This window comes from Penaeus monodon, chromosome 2 (genome assembly GCF_015228065.2).
Source record: "Penaeus monodon isolate SGIC_2016 chromosome 2, NSTDA_Pmon_1, whole genome shotgun sequence".
NCBI classification, from domain to species: Eukaryota; Metazoa; Arthropoda; class Malacostraca; order Decapoda; family Penaeidae; genus Penaeus; species Penaeus monodon.
Genome location: NC_051387.1, coordinates 62,379,300 through 62,391,527, shown reverse-complemented (window position 1 = coordinate 62,391,527; position 12,228 = coordinate 62,379,300). Strand labels below are relative to the sequence as shown.

Genomic DNA, 12,228 nt, shown 5'->3' with positions numbered 1-12,228 from the left:
GTAATCTATGCTTAAAACCATCTTTTAGGGGCAAGGTGCCATGATGTAAGTATTTTAATCCATTATTAGAAAATATGATATTGTTAATTCTTGTAATAACAATTCCAATAGATTCAATATTATTCATATTCTATATTTGAGTAGTACAATGATGATTATTATTATTGCTGAAACTTAAAAATATTTTTTGTTGTTGTTACTCAGATCATTTAATCTTTGCTATGTTTCATTGTTATGGAATATTTTGTTTTGTTACTACTTCAGTAGTTTGAATTACTGTTTGCAGGTTGAATAAAACTTACACTGAATTTTGATCTGGATATACTTCAAGGCGAATAAATTATTCTACTCATGGAGTGTTTGGAACCATCCCTGATAGATGAAAATCAAGCGATACAATTAAGATTTGACAGAAATTAACATATGGAATTTGTTCTAAGATATGTGCATTTTGTAACTCTATTATCTATGATAATAGAATTACAACAGCCTACCCTGAGCTTCAAATAAAAATTTCCACTTTTTTAGGTCTTGCCAATCGGATCTTACTATAGGTGCAATTTTGGAAGATGTTGGAGCACTATATCAACAGGAATTTCTGAAGTTCTGTGTTAATCTCTCGTGACAGCGCTCGACCGTAACTCATATAGATAAATAAATATATGTGCACATATAAAAACATAAGTACATATATGTATATATGAATATAACACACACAAACAAACAAACAAACAAACAAACAAACACACACACACACACACACACACGCACACATATGCATTCATGTATATATGCACACACACACACACACACACACATATACACACACACACACACACACACACACACACACACACACACACACATATATATATATATATATATATATATATATATATATATATATATATATATATATTATGCATATATATGAATATATATATATATATATATATATATATATATATATATATATATATATATATATATATATATATATATATGTGTGTGTATATATGTATATATATATATATACACACACACACATGTGTGTATGTTATTACAATCTCCTCAAATTCACGGCCTGTGCGTACAAAGTGATAAAAAAGCGTGTTCGAAACTAGTGTGCGTGTTGTGCGTCGAGTATGATGATTCGCGAACCCGATGTTCCGAAGCGGGGGGCGCAGCAGTCTACCTGGGGGGCGACGTGGACTGAAAACGTGAGTCTCGACTGAGCGGCCATTGCTTCACTCTCCCAGGACACGGGTACACGGTGGACTAATTTTGAAAATTAAGCGTTTTTTGAACATCTTGAATCTTATCGTTACTCCTAAAGTATACTGGTGAAGTATATACTTTCTTATTTTTGTGTGTGTTAGGGTATGAGGTGAAACATAAGAGGAAATAAGTGATGTTATTGGTATTATAATTTTGGTGCTTTGTGTTATGTATAATATAATTAATGAAATAATTAAACGTGTGAAATATTGTTCAATTTGAATAAACCCACAATGAAGATAATCTATAATGGTAATGAAAAAACAATATCTTGAATATAATCAACAACTCATTATAAATGGATAATGAACGTAAAACATAGATAATAAAGAATACTAATCAGCTGCATAATAACTAGAAATTCAAAAATATACAATAATTCATAAAAGCATAAATTTCAGAAAATAAAAGCTGCAAATAGTACGAACCTCAAGATATATAGATAATACTAACTTATGAGCTATAATATAAGCTACTTTCATTACTTGTAATTATTCCGCTGCTTCCCCTAGACATCTTAAAACTTACTGTTACATATACTACAAACCCACATTGTACTGCACTATACTACAAGCGGGATTGTTACAAATGGGGGCCTGACCGGGATTTTTATTCACTATTAATACCATATCTAAATACCATGACTTATTTCCTATGATTAATTTTGCTAAATATCTTGTAACTAGCAACAATAATTTGTTGAGGTTTACCTAAGAGTGGTTATAGTACTCTGCTATTTCTCGTAATCAGTCAGCATTTTGCAACTGGCCATTGTTAAAGTGTTGCACAATCAACAGATAAATTCAATGTTAGTTCATATATATATCCTTGTACAATTCGGCTTATCTGAGCTTGAATTTGAGTAAGCATCTCCCACTTTAGCCGACCTGAGATTCCTCAAGAGCCGACAGAGCTCGCCGTAATTCTAGTTTTAGTTTACTACGCATGGTAAACTACACTCGGTTGTAAGTGTGACCGCCTATGAACGAGTTTCTCTGATATAGCTAAGGTTCGAGATTATATTAGGTGGGAATATATCTTGACCGGCTTTTAGCTTCACTGGCACACTGCAATTCGAAGTCTTGTACTACTGCATTAATGTAATGTAGTCTCGTCATAATTCAAATTCGTCTTTTAAGCAATTTTGTTTAGGTTCGTTAATCTGGGAGACGATCTGGACAAATTCTTCCCAGTCATTTTATGGGAGCTAGAAGGCAGATGGTGGCTTTGCCAATATAGCCGCTTGATTAGATGTGTTTGAGTTTCTTTAAAAATACTGCAATAATTATTAATTCTAACATAACTCGCCACCTCTCTGTAAACTCATAAATTGTAAAGCAAGAATTAATTCTAATCTGGAACCTTTTTGCTGTAAACATGGTTTTCGATGTTCATGATTTCATAGCCAACCCTTCAGTGGAAATCTTAAACTCGGCAAATCCTTGTAAAGATGATTTCATATACATGGCTAGACACTGGGGAATCAATTATCAGAAAGAGGCCACTAAAGCTCAACTTAAAGATCTTATAATAGAACATTTGCAAGAGCTGCATGAACCACAGGCTTATCCTCTTGAAAATATTGACCTTGATACTAGTAATCCTTCACAATTACTAGAAATAGAGAAATTAAGATTTCAAATAACACAAGCTAAGATTTTAAGTGAGGAAAGACTATCTAGAGCTAGAGAAGAAGAGCGTGAGAGAGAGAGACAGTTTCAAAGGGAAAGAGAAGAAAACCAAAGAAGACATGAACTTCAAATGATGGAAATGAAAGTAAAAAGTCAAGGGAATTTTGATTTTGAGATTAGTAAATGTATAAAGCTAACTCCTGTATTTGCAGAAGATAATCCTGAGGGTTTCTTTAGAGAGTTTGAGACCATAGCCAAACATTTTAAGTGGCCTGAGGAACACTGGGTTTGGTTAATAAAGCCAAAACTGTCAGGTAAAGCTCTGAAAGTATGTGAAAATCTTAATGATAATACTGATTATGAAGAAGTAAAATGTGCTATTCTAGCTGCTTATTCCATAACCACTGAAGGATATCGGCAGGCTTTCAGGAACATGAACAAATCTTCCAGCCAAACGTATGTTGAATTTGCCTCAGAGAAGCTTAGAGCTTTTAGACGGTGGATAAAGTCTGCTTCAGTCAATAATTTCGATCACCTTTGCAACCTCGTAGTTTTAGAGGAATTCAAAAGAAAGGTTCCATATTCTGTTATGATTCACCTCACAGACAAGGAGGAAAATGACCTCCACGAAGCAGCCAAGGCAGCAGATGTGTTTTCTTTAGTCCATCGTAGTATACCGGGGGAGAAAAGAAAAGCAAATATTGTAAAGTCATCTGTAGGTTTCAAATATATGGAGAATAATAGCAGTGGACAGTATCGGCCTAATACCCAGATATCTACCCTGTACTGTAAATTTTGCAAAAAGGAGGGTCATTTAATTAAAAACTGCCCACATCCAAAATGTAAGGTGGCAAAAGAAGCAAAAGATTACAATTTTACAAAACCTGTGGCTACTACTAACTTTACTAATAAACTGTTTCAGGAAGATCCATTTAAAGCATTCCGATCAAGGGGTCACGTGTTCAGCAATTCGGGTGGTAATAGATATCCAATAGATATTGTCAGAGACACGGCTTGCGCACAATCACTCGTACTGAAGAGTGCTCTGCCAGATATTGAAAGCTGCTTAACAGGTGAGAAAGTCTGGCTTGAGTTTATTGAAGGATGTGCTCCTAAACAGCTTGCTGAAATCCACTTGGATTGTGATATGGTAAAAGGACCAGTAACGGTTGGTGTTGTAGATAAAATACCGATTCCTAATGCAAGTTTTCTCATGGGTAATGACTTAGCTGGGGACTTAATAATACCAGAATTAAGAGTAACTGACACCCCTTTACTGTATAATAATACAACTGAACTTGAAATGGAACAGCCATATCTTTTTCCTGGCTGTGCAGTAACAAGATCCAAAGCAAAGAATAATGGGGATGAATCTTTAGCTTCTTTCAAACCTAACTTGGTAAACCATGATAATCAACCTGTAACAAAGAAAATAACTGATAATTTAATTTCAAACATGATGACACCAGAAAAGTTAATTGAAGCACAGAAATGTGATGAATCTCTTATAAGATGTCATAATGAAGCTTGTGATGGTACAGTTGTTAAATCTCCTAGTTTTTACTACAAAGATAACGTACTGATGAGATTCTATCGACCTCCTAATCTGTCTGTAAATGATTCATGGTCTGAGAAACATCAGATTGTCCTGCCACAGTCTATTAGAAAGAGTGTAATGGAGATCGCTCATGAAGGTTTTGGTGGACATCTCGGGATCAGGAAAACTTGTCAGAAAATCTTAAATGATTTCTTTTGGCCTGGACTTAAACAGGATGTCACTAAGCACATAAATTCATGTCATGTGTGTCAAGTAGCTGGGAAGCCCAATCAAACTATTCCTCCTTATCCTCTCCAACCCATTCAGGTCCCATGTGAACCTTTTCAAAAAATCATCATTGACTGTGTGGGGCCTCTACCAAAAACCACAAAAGGGAATCAATATATATTAACTGTAATGTGTCCCACTACTAGGTATCCAGAAGCATTTCCACTTAAAAATATTTCTGCTAAGAGTATTTGTAAAAATCTTGTACACATGTTTACAACTTTTGGTATCCCACAGGAAGTACAGTCTGACAGAGGTAGCAACTTCACAAGTGAACTCTTCTCTAAGGTACTCCAAGAACTGGGTATTAAGCAGACCCTTTCGACTGCATATCATCCTGAGTCGCAAGGAGCCCTGGAGCGTTGGCACCAAACACTAAAATCTATGCTCCGCAAGTTCTGTCTGGAGAATCAGAAATGCTGGGATGAAGGTTTGCCATACATGTTGTTTGCCATTAGAGAAGCTCCTCAAGAGACACTAGGTTTTTCTCCCTTTGAACTTTTGTTTGGTAGGAAAGTAAGGGGGCCTTTGAAGTTGGTAAAAGAAAAATTGTTAAATGATTCCTCTGATCATACAACTACAGTTTCACTATACATTAAGAATCTTCAAGAAACATTAGCCAAAGTTAGACAAATTGCAAAAGATAATTTATTTAAAGGTCAAGCTAAAATGAAGATTAAATATGATAAATGTGCCCAGCAAAGAAATTTCGAAGTAGGTGATAAAGTTCTGGCTTACATTCCCATTCCTGGTTCTCCACTGGCAGCTAAATACCAAGGGCCTTATACCATTGAAAAAAACTTAATGACACTAACTATATTATTGAAACTCCTGACCGTAGAAAAACCACTCAATTAATTCATATAAATAGATTAAAACTCTATATGCCTAATTCTCCTGATACTACAGATGACTTGCCGCAGAGACTACCTTGTAATCTTATCAATATGGTTAAAGATCCACTCGATATTAATCCATGGATCAATGCTTGTAACTCTGATATTCTTGGTAATCTACCTTCATTCTTAAATCATGTAGGTTCAGACGAGATACAGGGGATTTCTAACCTTTTTCAAAATTACTTACCCGTATTCTCTGACACTCCAGGTAAATGCAATGTTATCAAGCATGATATTGAACTAGTGCCAGGTACACTTCCCATACGGCAAGCACCTTATCGTCTTAACCCTGAGAAAAAGCAGCAAATGAGAGAGGAAGTGAACTATCTACTGCAGAATGGCTTGGCAGTACCAAGCTCGTCACCCTGGGCTTCTCCATGTCTACTAGTGCCAAAGGAAGGTGGACAACTTCGTATGTGTACAGACTATAGGCGGCTGAATGTAGTAACTATTCCTGACTCTTACCCCCTCCCTAGAGTTGATGATCTCATTGATGCAGTTGGTCAGTCTAAATATTTATCAAAAATTGATCTTCATAAGGGATTTTATCAGATAATGCTAACTGAAAAGGTCGAGTTACATCTGCATTCATCACTCCATTTGGACTTTACGAATATTTAGTTATGCCATTTGGTATGAGAAACAGTCCTGCTACATTTCAGCGTGTTATGAACTTCACATTGCAAGGATTAGATGGTGTTCAAGTATACTTAGATGACATTTTGATTCTTTCAGAAACTTGGTCTCAGCACTTAGAAAGTTTGTCGTGTGTTTTGCAGAAATTACAAGATGCCAATTTGACAATAAGGTTAGCGAAGTGTACATTCTGCAGTGCCACGGTAACGTATTTAGGACATATTGTTGGAAATGGGAAGGTTAAACCCAAGACCGCAAACGTCGAAGCTATCCTGAACTACCAAGTTCCAAACACTCGGAAATCCCTCATGCGCTTCCTTGGCATGGTGCTCCGCTGACGCGTCTGACCAGCCAGAAAGTGTCTTTTTCCTGGACTTCAGAATGTCAGAGGGCTTTCGAGAAGCTGAAGCAGTTCCTTTCTAGCGACCCCGTGTTGGCAGCTCCAAATTTCCAGAAGCCCTTCATACTGCACACAGATGCTAGTGACATAGCTACCGGCGCCGTCCTCCTCCAAGAAGATGACGAGGGTGTTCTACATCCAGTAGCTTACCACTCAGCCAAGCTTTCCAAGCATCAGCTAGCATATAGTACCATCGAGAAGGAGTTTCTTGGAATCATAACTGCAATCAAGAAGTTCGAGTGTTATCTGTATGGTGGTGCTCATCCTGTTCAGATCTTCACTGACCACAATCCGCTGACCTTCCTGGAGAAGAACAAGTACTCCAATCAACGATTACTGAGATGGTCGTTGTCACTTCAGCCTTATCATCTCCAGGTACAACACATCAAAGGGCGTGACAATATAATTGCAGATGCGCTCTCCAGGCCATAAATTTGAATTAATTACTTCAATCAAATCTTAGAAGATTTGACTTCTGGGGGGTGTTATTACAATCTCCTCAAATTCACGGCCTGTGCGTACAAAGTGATAAAAAAGCGTGTTCGAAACTAGTGTGCGTATTGTGCGTCGAGTATGATGATTCGCGAACCCGATGTTCCGAAGCGGGGGGCGCAGCAGTCTACCTGGGGGGCGACGTGGACTGAAAACGTGAGTCTCGACTGAGCGGCCATTGCTTCACTCTCCCAGGACACGGGTACACGGTGGACTAATTTTGAAAATTAAGCGTTTTTTGAACATCTTGAATCTTATCGTTACTCCTAAAGTATACTGGTGAAGTATATACTTTCTTATTTTTTGTGTGTTAGGGTATGAGGTGAAACATAAGAGGAAATAAGTGATGTTATTGGTATTATAATTTTGGTGCTTTGTGTTATGTATAATATAATTAATGAAATAATTAAACGTGTGAAATATTGCTCAATTTGAATAAACCCACAATGAAGATAATCTATAATGGTAATGAAAAAACAATATCTTGAATATAATCAACAACTCATTATAAATGGATAATGAACGTAAAACATAGATAATAAAGAATACTAATCAGCTGCATAATAACTAGAAATTCAAAAATATACAATAATTCATAAAAGCATAAATTTCAGAAAATAAAAGCTGCAAATAGTACGAACCTCAAGATATATAGATAATACTAACTTATGAGCTATAATATAAGCTACTTTCATTACTTGTTGTAATTATTCCGCTGCTTCCCCTAGACATCTTAAAACTTACTGTTACATATACTACAAACCCACATTGTACTGCACTATACTACAAGCGGGATTGTTACAAAGTGCACACACACACACACACACACACATATGTGTATGTGCAGACACACACACACACATATGTGTATGTGCACACACACACACATATATGTGTATGTGCACACACACACATATGCATTCATGTACATATGCACATATACATATATACATATACATATACATATATATATATATATATATATATATATATATATATATATATATATATATACACAAAAATACACACCCACGCACACACAGACACACACACACACACACACACACACACACACACACACACACACACACACACACACACACACACACACACACACACACACACACACACACATACACGCACACACACATTATAGCATATACATAAGTCTATTTCTGTTAACAGTGGACCATGTGGCTGTTTGCCACATGGCTCCAAGTCCCAAGGTCGTAAATGACGAGGTTATCTGATCTCGTTTGACCCCTCAGTTCGTGTCCAACGCGCAGCGCGGTAAGGTCGGCCTAGCCTCCCCCTTTGGGCGGTGACCCGACACCGTGACCTCCACGCGGCGCTTTTACCCTCTAGACAAATCGTAGCTGTCGTCGTAGCGGATGTTCACCCCTTTACGTGTGTTTTGAGTCCCTGTCAACCATTGTACTAAGGATTATAGCCTGTTACAAACTGGTGGCAGGGCGAGTGCTGCGTCCTTCCGGCTCGCAGCCGAACACCACCTCCAAAGAAGAAAAACCGGTCGACCGTTCCTGAAGACATGTCTAAGAAAAAAACTTAAGTACACGTTTGGGCCCCCATTGCAATATAGCATATACATAAGTCTATTTCTGTTAAGTGTGGACCACGTGGCTGTTTGCCACGTGGCTCCAAGTTCCAAATAGGAATCATTCACTCAGCGAGGTTATGACGAGGTTATCTGATCTCGTTTGACCCTTCAGTTCGTGACCAGAGCTCGACGTGGTAAGGTCGGCTTAGCCCTCCCACTCCGGGTTAGCTGACCTGACCCGTGTCCCAGCATACCGCTATTACCCATATTTATAGACATTGTCTCATGTGTTCCATACTGTGGTGTATGACTCCCAAGAGTAACGCCGTTAACAAGTATAACTACCCTCTGTTCACCATTGTACTAAGGATTATAGCCTTTAACACACATGTATAGATTCATATATATTTACAAATATAAATATTTATGTATATATTTATGTATATGTATATATACATATATTTACACACACACACACACACACACACACACACACACACACACACACACACATATATCATCTTATTCATGTCATCATCGATGCGGTGACGAACCACTTGCTACTGTAGTGTACCGATCCATAAGCCATGTTAAATTTCCACTGTTCGTGTCTCAACTGTAAAGAAATGTCCAACAGTAGCGCTCACTGCCACCACCCGTTTAATACGGGAACGAGGTATACTTTGGAAGTAGTCAATGTGTAATTAGTGTTGTGGAAATGAAGAACAGATTTTGTTCTAATGTTGGAGTGTGTATAGTGAAAAATATATGAACCAGCGAGATAAAAGAAGACGTAACCTGAGCAAGGAGAACGAGCACGGGAATTTCACCACATGTGAATGATTTAAGATAAGGCTATTTTGCAATATTTAACAATTTATTCACCTACAGGTCATCGGCAAAGCTCATCAGTTGTATTCCCTTATAGGTCATTAGAAAAGCTCATCAGTTTTATTCCCTTACAGGCCATCAGCAAAGCTCATCAATTTTATTCCCCTACTTGTCATCAGCAAAGCTCATCAGTTTTATTCGCTTACATGTCATCAACAAAGCTCATCAGTTTTACTCCCTTACAGGTCATCAGCAAATCTCATTAGTTTTACTCCCTTACAGGTCATCAGCAAAGCTCATCTTTAAACATCTGCTAAGAATAAGTAAAAGAAACATCACAGAACGCCTGAATTCTTTTATTATAAATTGGAAAATCAAAAGCTTAAAAAATTCATAAAAACAGGAATCAGATCTCATTGAAATGAAGAAACTAAAAGGGAACTGAAAACTAGTTCCTTTTAAGACTTAAAAATATAAAAATGGAAGCCACTATGCAAAAATAAAAGAGTACCAGCCTATCGTTCACTTGCTCGAATGTATATTCATCGAGACGAATACTTACAATCCGAAAAAGACCCAGCAATGATCATTCACCAGGGAATTAGTTGTTTAGCTAATCATTGTTGGTGGTTCTTAACCCATCATCATAAATACGAAAGACTCACCCACTACCGTATGTAGGTTTGACTTATCCAATATATGTAAATCCGCGCGAGTGCATACACAAGTCGCCTGCATACGAGTATATGGGTATATTCATGCACATGCACATGCACACACACACACACACACACACACACACACACACACACACACACACACACACACACACACACACACACACACACACACACACACACACACACACACACACACACACACACACACACACACACACACACTGTAATACCTAGTTCACATATGGCCTATTTCACCTCACACTAAATATATATATTTAATACAATAACACTAGCCTCTACATACCACACCTTTGCTAGACATGACAAAGGACGCGACATCCGCAGGCCTTCCGCCTCGTGACGCCGTCCCGTTTACACGATCACATCCTCTCCTCCATACTTCCTAGTACATCGCAACCCCTGTGAGTTTCCTAGTTCAATCTGTATAAAAGAGGGTCGCCTGCGAGCGACAGACAGACAGCCTACAGCACGCTGACCGGACTGAACCTCTGTCCGTCAGTTGTACCATCCTCTCATTACAATATATATCTATAAACAAGCAAGAGGTCTGTTTCACCTTTGCCGCTGCCCAAGATTTCCTCATAGTGCCAGACGCGACTTGTCTGCACTCTACCGCCCATCGTTACACACACACACACACACACACACACACACACACACACACACACACACACACACACACAGTTACTGTAAATCTTTCTTTTCAGCTAGTTCTCATTTCAAAATGTATAACTTACCTCGTTTCTTTTATTTTCATTATATTCCTGTTGTTTGTCCTCCCACGTGGATTTATATACTATAATTCGATTCAGCGACCAGAAGCGCGCGGTCTTTTTAATAATGCCAGTGCGTAACTGCCACTTCTCTTGCTTGTGTTCCACTCGTTGGAATGAGTAACTACAGTCACGAGTGAGAAGAGTCAAGCATGCATGGCGGGAGACCAAGCGGATATTGAAAGACTTCTAAGTAGGCTGCTTGCACGTTCGTATGCATCACCCATTTCTGATGCGCTCTTGCACACTTCTGTATGTTAGTGATTTGCCGATTCCATAATAATATCCAAGCGAGCAGTATAAGGTCTTTTGGCAGTAATGACTGAAAGTTAAATACTTTCCCTATTATACAAAGTGTGAATATGCATACATACATACATATAAATAAATAAATAAATAAATAAATAAATAAATAAATAAATAAATAAATAATAAATAAATAAATAAATAAATAAATAATATATATATATATATATATATATATATATATATATATATATATATATATATATATATATATATATATTTGCTACGCCAGTGGGTCTTTGTCTCTTTGCGAAACATGTGTTAACATGAAAAGGATGACCTGGGCATGTGTTAACAAGAAGGGACCTGGGCAAACATGACGCAGCTGGCTGTGAGCGGAGGGAACAAGCCAGGAGACGCGGTTGGGTGCTGCTCCTGTGAAAACCTCGTGTGTGCCCTTGTGACCTTTGTGAACTTTGTGTTGCCCTGTTATAAGCTGTATTGTGCTGTGTGACATGCTGGTTTCCCCCCTGTATTGTGCCTATAGAAAAGTGTATGGGTAAATAACTTATGGAAATAAAGGAAAGACTGTCATTTTGCGTGCCCTGCCTCGCCACTTGGCGTTTCCCCTGTGGTGTTCTGGGACGCTGTGGTGCTCGGTGCCTCTTGGAGCTGTTCAGTGTTCACGACCCTGTGGATAGCACGCCGTCTGCCTAGCCTGCCTTGTGTTGGTGGCAGAGAGACGAGGCGGTCGGCGTAACAAATGGTGTCAGGGGCGGGATTTGTGATATTTGATCAGTGAGATCGCCGATTTATCATGTCGTCCAAAGATGGCAGCAGCCACGAGGGAGAGGAGGCTATAACTGAGGCAGGCACGAGTGAGGTGAAGCCGAGCCAGATGGACCTGATCACTGCCATGCTGGCCGGTGGGAAAGGGTATGAGGGAGGAAAAGGGACG

The 12,228-nt window shown here is 38.3% G+C and overlaps 1 protein-coding gene across 1 annotated transcript; it reads left to right on the top strand.

Annotated features, from left to right (window-relative positions):
* Window positions 1-2,035: 2,035 nt before the first annotated feature.
* Window positions 2,036-7,101, top strand: LOC119579473. Its single transcript, XM_037927314.1, has 4 exons — window positions 2,036-5,164; window positions 5,842-6,203; window positions 6,296-6,441; window positions 6,537-7,101. Exons 1-4 carry the CDS (start codon window positions 2,656-2,658, stop codon window positions 7,099-7,101), a joined length of 3,582 nt encoding a protein of 1,193 aa, XP_037783242.1. The 5' UTR covers window positions 2,036-2,655.
* Window positions 7,102-12,228: the final 5,127 nt, after the last annotated feature.